At 38.2% G+C, this 12254-nt stretch overlaps 1 protein-coding gene across 2 annotated transcripts in view; it reads right to left on the minus strand.

Moving 5' to 3' along the window:
• Positions 1-12254, minus strand: part of numbl (NUMB like endocytic adaptor protein) — a 62603-nt gene that overhangs the window by 21355 nt on the left and 28994 nt on the right. The window contains exon 1 of one of the 2 annotated variants that reach the window (XM_058080816.1): positions 8173-10737. The exons of the other annotated variant lie outside the window; for it this stretch is intronic. Coding sequence (XP_057936799.1) covers positions 8173-8213 — 41 coding nt within the window. The 5' untranslated portion in view covers positions 8214-10737. Of the gene's footprint in view, positions 1-8172; positions 10738-12254 lie in introns of those variants that run through there. 2 annotated transcript variants of the gene reach the window in all.

Genomic DNA, 12254 nt, shown 5'->3' on the forward strand with positions numbered 1-12254 from the left:
TTATTTTTTAAATAATTTTATTTTTATTTGTTCACTTCCTGCTTTCCATAATACAGTTTAAGGGGTTTTAATTTTTTTTACATTTTTAAATTAAATTAAATTAAATTAAATTAAATTAAATTAAATTAAATTAAATTAAATTAAATTAAATTAAATCAAATTAAATTAAATTAAATTAAATTAAATTAAATTAAATTAAATTAAATTTTTTGTCCCGTACCGAAGTAGGAGGTGATATGAGCATCCAATGCCATAATGGGTACCATAGTGCGTGTCAATATAGTGATATATACTATAGCACATCATGACTGGTTCAAGACTCTTCATCCTTGTATTTAGCAAACATCAACTGCTTGTATTGTTTCTTGAATTGGCTCATCGTTGTGCATTGTTTGATTTCCTTACTCAATCCATTCCATAGTTTGATTCCACATACTGAAATGCTATGGCTAGCATAACGTAGTCCTAGCATAGAAGTGTTTCAAATGCTGTTTGAAGATGAACTATTTGACTGTGAAAACCAGTAAGCTACCAATGGTACAAGTACTTGTACCCGGGTATGTGTACAATTTGTGTGCTTTTCTTCTGTCTAAAGACGGCATGACCTCATCAGTTCCCAGCTGTGTTTGGTGGTCGCCAGATGTGATTCGAGAATTTTTGCCTGGAACTCTGTCTCACTCACACACACGCAGCATTTGTCCATCCCTCATCCAGATGTTTTCTGTTCAACAGCGGCTCCAAACTTTTGGCTACATGGCACACACTCCTCCCACCAGCTTCTTGGAAACCAGATGGTAGTGAAACACGCCTCATATGAGAATTGAGGAGGAGGCAACGTTTGTATGTGCACGAGTGCACTAACTCCAAAGAACTTTTAGGATATCGGGATGCTCTCATATGATTTATGACACCTAGTATATTCTCTACATGTATTTTCCGGACTATAAATCAAATTTTTTTCACGGTATGGCTGGTCCTGTAAATTATACTCCAGAGTGGTTTGTAAAAAATTACAATGTAAACATCAACTTATAAAGGATGGAACACAAATGTCCCCCAAAAGACAATTACTGTATATTCTGTAGATTACAAACTGCATATAAACTCGCTATACTTAATCACTGCAACAACAGACTTTTATTGCAGGTTTGGTTTACCTCACAACAGGCACAATAATCCTGAATAAAAATCACAAAATAAAACACATGCTACTGTTGCTACAGTAATGTATAGCAAGCTAAAACTCAACTCTGAACCTCCCAACATCACTTCCTGTTTGCCTGTCCCTCAGCTCCTCTAGGGAACACATTTATGGTAACACACGAGGACTCAGCAAGTCTTATTTATGTCTTAGGGAAGTCTTATTTATGTCTTAATTGGCTTATTATGTCTACTGTATGGAGTAATATGAATGTAATGGTGACTATAGTAGTGTACTTCATGTCTAGAGGACCCTAATAATGTTAAAAAAAACTTATTTAGATGGTTGAAATCAGTTTTTCTCTGCTATGGCAGTCGGGACAGGAACACATTAACCATGATAAACTCGGGATTACTGTATGCTAGCTAATTTCACTGATTGCATTAGTGCATTTGTTGTAGTTATTATTTATTCAGGTTTTATTTGACTGTACTTAATGCTTATATGGATGTTTGTGCCACATACAAATGTGCAGCTTTCCAAATGGTTGATAGTATAAGCATAATGTGTTCATTCATGTGATCTGGCATCGGCGTCAGGGAAGAGGTGCTGCCTATATCGGTTTTGGTGAGCAATAAAATCTCTATATTGGATATTGCAAAGAAAGCTAATATCCAACATAAAAATTCTGATGGGAATCCCTGTTGGTGAAATGGTACATGCCTTTCTGGTTAGAGCGCATGGATTCATTCCTAGCCGGAATTGCATCAGGATGTAAGGATGCTATTGAGTTGCTTGCGGTGACAACCGACAGTCAAAAGTAAAATCAATGCATAAATAAACATGATGACAATAATGCAACTAAATTCTGCAAGCATCACAATATTTCTAATTCCAACAGAAGGCCTTTGTGTACGTTTTAGCCACTGGAAGCGTTACGCTATGAATAACGATTACAAAGGGCTTAAACGATGGTATGAAGTGATTTAGAAGCTGACAACAGACTTAAAGCAAAGACATCATGCACTCATTCGCTGACGCAGACGCACAGAAACCTGACCCACTTTCTGAGGCCTGCAGACTTTAACTGACACCGAGTAACCCGGATAAGAATGCACTTTCATGCAAAGTCCCTCTCATCCTCCCACGCTCTCGTACAGTCAAAGTGGACGTCCACTCATCACGGGAATTAACGTCATATCAATTGTGCTCGTTAATGATTTATTCAAACTGAAAGACACTGAAGCCCATAATGATGAGTGTATGAGATCTGTATACACACACACACACACACATAAACAATCTCACTTTCAGACAGGGCAACAGATGGTGTGTGTACGTGTGCACTAGCGTGGCTCCAAAATAACGAAGTATGATGAAGTAGAGATAAACGAGGTCACTTGTGTTTAGGCTGAAGTCTGAAACAGGACGGGGCGGCCTTATTTATTCTACTGTTTGGAATGGCTTGGGGTGTGTGTGTGTGTGTGTGTATATATATATATATATATATATATATATGGTATATGTGTGTTCAGGCTACATGCTGTTTAGAATCCGATCAACATACTGTGTAGTGGGGGGACATATTTGATCACCTGCTAATTGTATATACCGTATTTTCTGGACTCAGGAGTATAAGTCGCACAAGGCCAAAAATGCATACTTAGGTAGAAAAAAACATACATAAGTCACACTGGAGTATAAGTCGCAGAAGGCCAAAAATGCATACTTAGGTAGAAAAAAAACATACATAAGTCGCACCAGACCAAAAATGCATACTTAGGTAGAAAAAAACATACATAAGTCACACTGGAGAATAAGTCGCACAAGGCCAAAAATGCGTCACTAGGTAGAAAAAAACATACATAAGTCGCACTGGAGTATAAGTCGCACAAGGCCAAAAATGCGTCACTAGGTAGAAAAAAACATACATAAGTCGCACAAGAGTCATATATTCGCCGAAAGACCTCATATTTGATTTGCTTATGCTGAAAATCAAATAACATCTTATCATATAATTCACTTTTTTTTTACTTTATTTTTTCAATTGTTTTTTAATCAAAACGTCCTCAATCTATGTGTTAATAGTTCCATATCTTGGAGTTGGGGGGTCTTGGATTAAGCCATTTTTTTGGTCATATAATTCACTTTTAAGCGGGGCAGCGTCCCCAAAACAAAACCATAAGACAAAAAGTTCTCTGTAATGGTCGGCCTCTCTGAGCGAACCAGACAGCTGTGTCACACGAGACATTTCCAGGTCAATATTATTGCTGCCCAATCCCACAAATCACTCGCTCACAATCCCCAATTGGACTCCAGCAACAACACAAAGGGATGAGGGGGAGTGGCGTACAGTAAAAATGTGTATGCGTGTGGGCGGGGTCTGCTGATTGATGTCAATTGACAGCTGAAGCAGCGCCATGTGCCTCGCCATCAGCCTGGCACCCGGCGTGACCGCCGTCTCTGTCGTTCTCCCCCTAACTCTCCCCGACTCACTTCACACACACACATAACCACAAACGCACACACACACACACAGACACACAAATCCTGTGTCCTTCTCCAGTGACTCCACTCTAATGTTTCAGAGGAGTTGCTGGGTGTGGTGAAGCATTACAGAAAGCTCCCCTAATTCCATTAGGAAGTGGTCATCTTACATAATAAGCTTTACACCTCCTTCATATGACTAAAGCTGCGATGCATTGAAGGAGTGTGGCGAAATATCGCTATGGAACGAGTGGGGATAATCTGGTTGCCATGACAATGATAACACCGATATAACACATCAGCCGAGTACGGTCAATGCACAACACAGATATGAGAGTAAGTCAGAGGTAACACACAAGAGCTTTTAACATGGAATTATGAAATATGTGATTATGGTTCAGCAAATGCTGTATTTCTTATCCAAATAATATGGCAGTATTCATTTGATTACTGCTAGGAAACATCAAAAATGTGTTTTGTTTTTGTTTGCGTGTGTTATAAGACGTACGCAACTACCACTTCATGACATGAAATCGACACCCTAAGTCATAACTTCATGTTCTGTTAAAATTAAATAAAATTAATTAAATTAAAACCATGAGATAATGTTGAATATTTCTTATGATAGAAACACACAATCTCCAATCTGGATGGAGGTTTGCATCGTGGCCAATAATGCAGATTTCATGTCATCATCATCATCATGAACTTTCTATGTGGGAATCATATTTTCAGTATTTTAGTTTTATTTTATTATTTTGCCTATTTTTCTGATTAGTTGCCCAAACTCACACACTACTACTAATACTACTATATAGTGACTACAGGTTGAAATGCAACCAAACGGAGAGCAAATACTCAGTATACGTATAGTTAGTATATGTACTTAGTATACCAAGTATATACTTGCTGAGTAAATACTTTCACACATGAACGTTCCTTCTCCTCACGATGACAGCATTTCAATCATCTTATGTATCATCAACTTCGCTTGCTTACATATATCTTATTATCTTATCAAAGAGAACTACATACTTTTTCACGGTGCAACAAAACGAAAACAACACATCCACAGCATGTTAACGCATTAACTACTACTACTACTACGTGGGTGATAAACAACAGGTAAGCGGTAAACATAACACATTTTTCATGAGTGCCCACAAGGCATGCTGGGTAGTCAACAACATGAGCTGTGAACAATAAAACATTAAATATCAAGAGGATGTTAACGTACGTCCTCGTTCACTCCCCTGACGACCTCCTCAACTTATTTTGCAATCAAGCAAAAAGATGACAAAATGCTACCCAGCATGTATTGTGGCAGGACTATGTGGCTGTCGTTTTGGAATGTTGGAATGTTTTGGAATTCCACGTTAAAGGTTTAAAAAATATCACCTCGTACTTCGGTATGTGACAAAAATAAAATAAAAAATTTATTCATTAATTGAAAAAAATAAAAAAATATTTAAAAAAATAAAGAAATTAAAAAAAAATTAAATAAATTCAAAAAAATTAAAAAATTTAAAATTATAAAAAATTAACTATGTTAGGGAAACAGGAAGTGAACAAATGTAACAGTTACTGATTGTAAAAGTACCAGATGGAGGTGTAGGATTTAATAAGCTTTGCTTCTTCCTACTCCTTTTAGACATGTGGAACTGGGAACTGATTATGGGATGCACTCAATTGGAATCTGATGCATGTTCAAATGAAATTAAACCATTACCAAAAAAGGAATTTGGGAACATGTGGTTGCCAGATTGAGACAAGCCGCAGTTTGCGCACCTCTGACATAGTGAATGTTACGTCTCTTCTACACTGTATGCACTGTGCCATTATTAACTTGTGACCAGGAATGACCCACACAGGCACACCCATGATTAAATATTATTATTATTATACGTAATATTCTTCCTCTACTCCGGGCTTAATGCTCCGTCACACCTTCTGCCACGCTTTCATTTCCTACCAACCTGAGTTAAGCCTAGAGAGATTGTGTTTCTGCTGATGAATAACCACATTCTGGTCTTTCATATAAAGTTAGAATTTGTATTGCTCAGCTCCAATGCATATGTTCAAACTGCAAAAGCGTTACAGTATGTGCTTGCATCCTGGGTAATGTACGCCTGCTTGTCTGCATGCATCTGCTATAACAGTACTAGGAAGTAGGTCTGCCCGGGAAGTTAATCCAAGCACATTGTTCAGCCAGGCATAAAGGGGGGCAGTCGGGTCGATACGCTCCACTATCATAATGTCGTGCTGTGCTCCCACTTTGTATGTCCTCTCCTATCAGGGCACGGCGGTGCGAAAGACCGGCCTTTCGTCTCTATCTAGTCTGTGATACTGTAAATGACATGGTACACCGTACATGGTTCACCTTCACTTGCCCATGCCGGGAGGAAAGGCTCCAAAATGATCCCACACAAAACTATACAACTACACGGGGCATAAACATATATGGTAATGGTAATGGTAATGGTTTTATTTCATTTGAACATGCATCAGATTACAATTGAGTGCATCCCATAATCAGTTCCCAGTTCCACATGCCCAAAAGGAGTAGGAAGAAGCAAAGCTTATTAAATCCTACCCCTCCATCTGGTACTTTTACAATCAGTAACTGTTACATTTGTTCACTTCCTGCTTTCTTAATATAGTTATTTTTTTATAATCTTTAATTTTTTTAATTTTTTAAGTTAAAAAAGTTTACGTTTTTATTTTATTTATTTATTTATTTATTTATTAGCCTTTTTTATTTTTTAATATTTTTTAAAATAATATTTTTTATTTTATTTTATTAAAATATATATATATATACGTTACATATACGTTAAGTCAATTTGTGAACTGACACAAACACACTCAACAGAAATATTTGCTGTCAACCTTTCATGAACTTAACTCAAAGACTGAAAATTGAAACGACTATTTCTCTCAAATGTTCAACAAATCTGTCCAAACGTGTGTTAGTCATCACTTTGTCATTTGCAGAAGTAATTCATCCGCCTCACTGGTGTGTCTTAGGCTGGCCACAATAAAAGGCCAATGCAAACCCTGGTTTATGTACTGTAAATGATCCGTCTGCAGACCCTCGTGAGGATAAGCGGCATAGAAGATGTCTACAGACGGACTTGATGGTGATATCATTTACCCCCAACAGATGCCAGTTGTTACCTCGTGCTGTAGGGTCGCAAGTTTTGTGGGTAAGGCTGAGGCAAGGCTCGCAATAATTTAATTATTAGAGCCCTCAAGACATAAAACAACACCCCTATAGTCACCTTTGCTCTTGTGTTACCCAATATAGTTGACATAATAAGAGAAAATAAGCAATTTAAGACTTAAAAATAAGACTTGTGTGTGTTGCTACAAATGTGCTCCCCAAGAGGAGCAGAGTGAGTGGTGGACAGGAAGTTGACAGTTTGAGTTTCACCTTGCCATGGTTTACGGCCACAACAGTAGCTCATGTTTTTAGTTTGGATTATTATTATTATTATTATATTAATTATTGCTATTAGTTTTTATTATATTAATAATAATAATAATAATAACAATATTGTTGTTGTTATTATTGTTATTATTATTATTATTATTATTATTATTATTATTATTATTATTATTATTATTATTATTATTATTATTATTATTATTATTATTATTATTATTGTGCCTGTTGTTTCAACCCTGCAATAAAAGCCTGTTGTTTTGGTGATCAAGTCTGGTGATTGTGTATTTGTTTCTATTTGTATTCAAGGAGCAAGACAACTTTGGAAAGTCTCAGTCTACCTTATTACTCTATTAGTGTCTGCTTCCAATGTAAAGCAAAATTATGAAATTATTATTATAAGCTCATTTTCTGCCTCTTCCTCACTTGCAGTCTCCTCTCTGCAATTTCACTTTCTTTCTTTTTCAAAGTCAACTTTCACACCCCTCCTCTCATCATCTCTACACCTCACATTGCTTCATTTGTCCTCATTTCATCTCCAGCATTCTCACTCTCCGCCTTGTTCCTTCTGTCCTTCACAAAACACATTTGAGCTGTCCCTTTTGTCGTGAGGACGGAGGAGTACATACGTGACCATAGCAAATACTACATACTCTGTACTGGAAAAGGTATCTACGCTCAACTCCAGAATTCCACATCTTTTCATGTGCTCCTACAGATAAAAAAAAGCCTGCAAGGAAAAAATACATTGGGTGTTTGTATAAATCCACTATGTTTAATCTCTTCCATATGGGCATGTGGTTTATGCATCTGCTAAGGCTATTACCCACCATGAGCCTCGTGGACACAGGCGAGACCAGACCTATTATCAGTTTGGCAGGGACTGAAAATAACACAGTAGCCAATAACACAACATCAGGAAAAATATACCATCTGCTCTTGACCTCCAAGGGAAATAGACTGAAGTGATGATTGCTAGTGACAAAGATTAGACTACAATTTTAAATGAAATCAGTAGAAAAACATACAAATAGAAAGAGTTGGACCATCTTCCGGTTCCTGCATAAACACAGTAACACACACCCTCTCCCGGACTCACCTGGGCTCGATGGCGTCCCCCATCTCACCGCAAGAAGTCATCGCAAAAAGAAAAATCAAGATGTGACAAGCCGAGGCTTTGCGACTTTGGCGGCGGTGGCAGCAACAGCAGCGCAAGAAAAAGATGCGAGGAGGACAGAGCTTGTGATGATATCGCCACTCAGGCTTGAGGGGCAGGGAGAGAGGGAGCGCCGAGCCACGGAGAACCACACCTCTTCCGAAGAGATTAACTTGGAAAAAGAATCCTTGGCACACCAGCCCGCGGATGCGAAGAGACACACAAACACAACCGGGATGACCGCATGAGCGCCCGGCGGACAGATGCACGGATGCTAATGCCGCACGCTCACAGCTGCGCTATGAATAAATGACAATCAATGTCTGCCCCAAATCCCGGGACCGGGGAAGGACTACAGAGACTGGATGAGAAAACAGAGTAAAAGGAGGAATAGGAAGGGTGGGGGGGAGTGATGGTTAAGTGAGTCATGGCGGGTCCTGACACACTTTTCTTTGCTCTCCATCTGCTCTTGGCGCACTGGTCAAGAGTGCACTAGGGGAAAGGGTGAAATGTAGGGCCGGGGCTTGGGGATAAGCGCTGGAGGTGGAGCTGCTCCGGGTCAAGAAGAAGAAGAAGAGGAGGGGCTGAAGGGCGCCACACAATAATATTTAAAATCTGAACTTGGCACCAACTACAACAGGGGTGTCAAAACGGTTTCTACAAATTGAAATACGAGTCAGTGACGACACAACTGAACGAAGTGGTTGGGCCACCCTTAGCAGCAACAACTGTAATCAAGCATTTGCGATAACTTGCAATGAGTCTCTTACAGAAATATTGTGATTCAGCCACATTGGAGAGTTTTCCAGCATCTCAATAGGATTCAGGTGAGGATTTTGACCAGGCCAATCCAAAGTGCCCCCGGACCATCACACTACCACCACCATATTTTACTGTTAGTATGATGTTTTTTTTCTGAAATGTTACGTGTTTAATGGAACACACACCTTCCAAAATGTATTTTAACAAATTTATTGTGGATCATAAAAATGTTTTGGGTCAAGAAGAAGAGGAGGGGCTGAAGGGCACCACACAATAATATAATTCTTCTACGAACTTATAGTTTTTAAAACTGAACTTGGCACCAACTACAATAGGGGTGTCAAAATGTTTGTTTCTACAAATTGAAATACGAGTCAATGACAACACAACTGAACACAAATTTCAGTTTTTAAATAAAACTTTTCATTATTAAGGGAGAAAAAAAATTCAAACCTGTGTGAAAAAGTCATTGCCCCCGAAAAAGTAGTTGGGCCACCCTTAGCAGCAACAACTGCAATCAAGCATTTGCGATAACTTGCAATGAGTCTCTTACAGAAATATTGTGATTCAGCCACATTGGAGAGTTTTCCAGCATCTCAATAGGATTCAGGTGAGGATTTTGACCAGGCCAATCCAAAGTTCCCCCGGACCGTCACACTACCACCACCATATTTTACTGTTGGTAGGATGTTTTTTCTGAAATGTTACGTGTTACGTTTATGCCAGATGTAATGGGACACACACCTTCCAAAATGTATTTTCCCAAATTTATTGAGGATCATCAAAATGTTTTCTGGCAAAATTGAGATGAGCCTGAAGGTTCTTTTTGTTCAGCAGTGGTTTTGGTCTTGGAACTCTTTTGGCCTGCCATGCGGGCCATTTTGACCAGTGTCTTTCTTATAGTTGAGTCATGAACACAGACTTTAACTTGGGAAATGGAGGCCTGCAGTTCAACATGTTGTTGTGGGGTCTTTTGTGACCTCTTTGATTGGGTCATTTGTGCATAATCATGACACGTTTTGACCAGTGTCGTTCTTATAGTGGAGTCATGAATTCTTCTACGAACCATAGTTTTTAAACCTGTACTTGGTACCAACTACAACAGGGGTGTCAAAAGTATTTCTACTAGGGGCCACTTTGATACATTTTGCGCATTAAAAATGCTAAAAACCAATCCAAAGTAGGTCGATATGTGCTAGGGAAAAAATAAGGTACCTACTGAACTGTATATTTATTTTACAGCATGTTCAAAACTTTCACACTTTATCGGTTACTGTGTTTTCTCTAGTGTCTCAGATGAGACATGATTAATGTACTCAATGAATTGTCTAAAAATATGTTCCAAAAGATGGAAAACATTCAGACTTCCATCTGCGGCCACCTTTTACAGCTCCAGCAGTGGCACCCTGAGGTGTTCTCAGCCCAGCTGTGAGACATAATACCGCCAGCTCATTCTTAGATCTGCCTGGAAGCCTCCTCCCAGTTAGGAATGTCCTGAATACCTCGTTTTAAGGGCATATGGGATGCATCAGCAAAATACCACTAAGCCACCTCAACAGCCATAATACTGGTTTTTCCTACCCGATATCTGATATACAGATATTGTCCAGCATTTAATTTCCAATACTAATTTCAACCGAGATCAATACTGGCAGCAGCGCTTCCTTAAAAGTCACACACATTAAATGTCTTGATGAATTTCCCAAATACTGCAATATTTATGTGTCAACAACAATCATTTTAAATATCATAATCAACAGTAAACTAAAACAACATGTCCACAAACAGGAGAGATTGATCTTCCTAAATTCACAAGTTATGCAATTTGGAAAACTGCACATTTCTATGTGGCACAAACATCAGTATAAGAACAAATTAAAACTCTTTACTAAAAGAATCAAATTCTAAACTCTGCTTATTCATTCAGGAAAAAAAAACGTGATTAGATTTGAAGTGCTGAAGGAAGACGCCTTACTGACTTTACAATTAATTGCATACTTACAATCCAAAGGTGAAATAATTGGAAATAATTGCAAACCATGGAGTACATAGCTAGCAACATTGTGGCTGTTTGGAGAATTTATCTCATTTTTATGCCAATAACATCCCAATAACAACAATAATATCCCTAGTTACATAGTTACATATTTTACCACTTCCTCAATAGCAATGAGGAACCGGGATGTACAGTCAGGACCAATTCTATTCAACTCCCTGTTGTTCCGGATGACATCACACACACACAATAAATATCCCCCAAAATGTCAGCATTTTTACATCAATGCTTAAGTCAGCAGGAAAAAACAATGCGCTTGTTAATTTAGCATATTTGACTTCGGCCTTGTACCGGAGCAGAGCTCTTCTGTTCAATAGACAATCTATGTTAGTGGGAAGGACACTCGCATCTCCGCCTGCATTTTTAATGACAAAAATGTGTCTTTGTGCTTTCCTGCTGGTGTACTGTTGGAACGACTCACCACTGAAATGTTATGTTCATAACAAATATCATATTTACTCTGCACAACACACAACATATTTGATAAAACGCATCCAAAGAGGAAATGTATGAATGTATATGAATGTATCCTCTTTGATAAATAAAGGCTTTGTGGTGTTTGTGTATTGTCTTCACATCAAACAATTGCCAATCCGTAGGTCGCATTTAATAATTCTAATTCCCCCTTTGTATAATATACCACTTAATTAGTACTACCTTTTGCATTGTATTTCTAACCATAATTACCTGCTCCTATTCCTTTCTTCTGCGGCCCTCCAGGAATGAGCGGTACAGACACCAGGGATAGGAAGGTGATAAATAGTCAGGTCTAAAAATAAGCTAAGTAGTGAAGACAAAGCTGCAGCAAACCGAGCTTTAGAAAGTTTTAGACAAATTAGTGGATGCTTTAAATCGATTTTTTATTCTACTGTAACCTGGACAAATACTGCACCACATATACTTCCCAATCCCAGTGTGTATGCACGCTGTAATTAATGACCCGGAATGTTCAATACTTGACTTGACTTGAGTAAATGAGCTGCAGGCCACTGAGCGCAAACTGGCGTACAATAATCAGCTCCAACCTTTGATAACCTATTGATTACAGATTGCACTAACTTTTTCCAATGTAGCAATTTAAAAAAGGAGTATTGTGCAAACAACAATATTTTGCATTTTCAAATCATCAAACAAATTGAAATACGAATCAATGACAAAAAAACTGAAGACAAATTTCACTTTTTAAAAAAACTTTTCATTATTAAGG

The sequence above is a fragment of the Doryrhamphus excisus genome, chromosome 8, assembly GCF_030265055.1.
Source record: "Doryrhamphus excisus isolate RoL2022-K1 chromosome 8, RoL_Dexc_1.0, whole genome shotgun sequence".
Classification (NCBI taxonomy): domain Eukaryota; kingdom Metazoa; phylum Chordata; class Actinopteri; order Syngnathiformes; family Syngnathidae; genus Doryrhamphus; species Doryrhamphus excisus.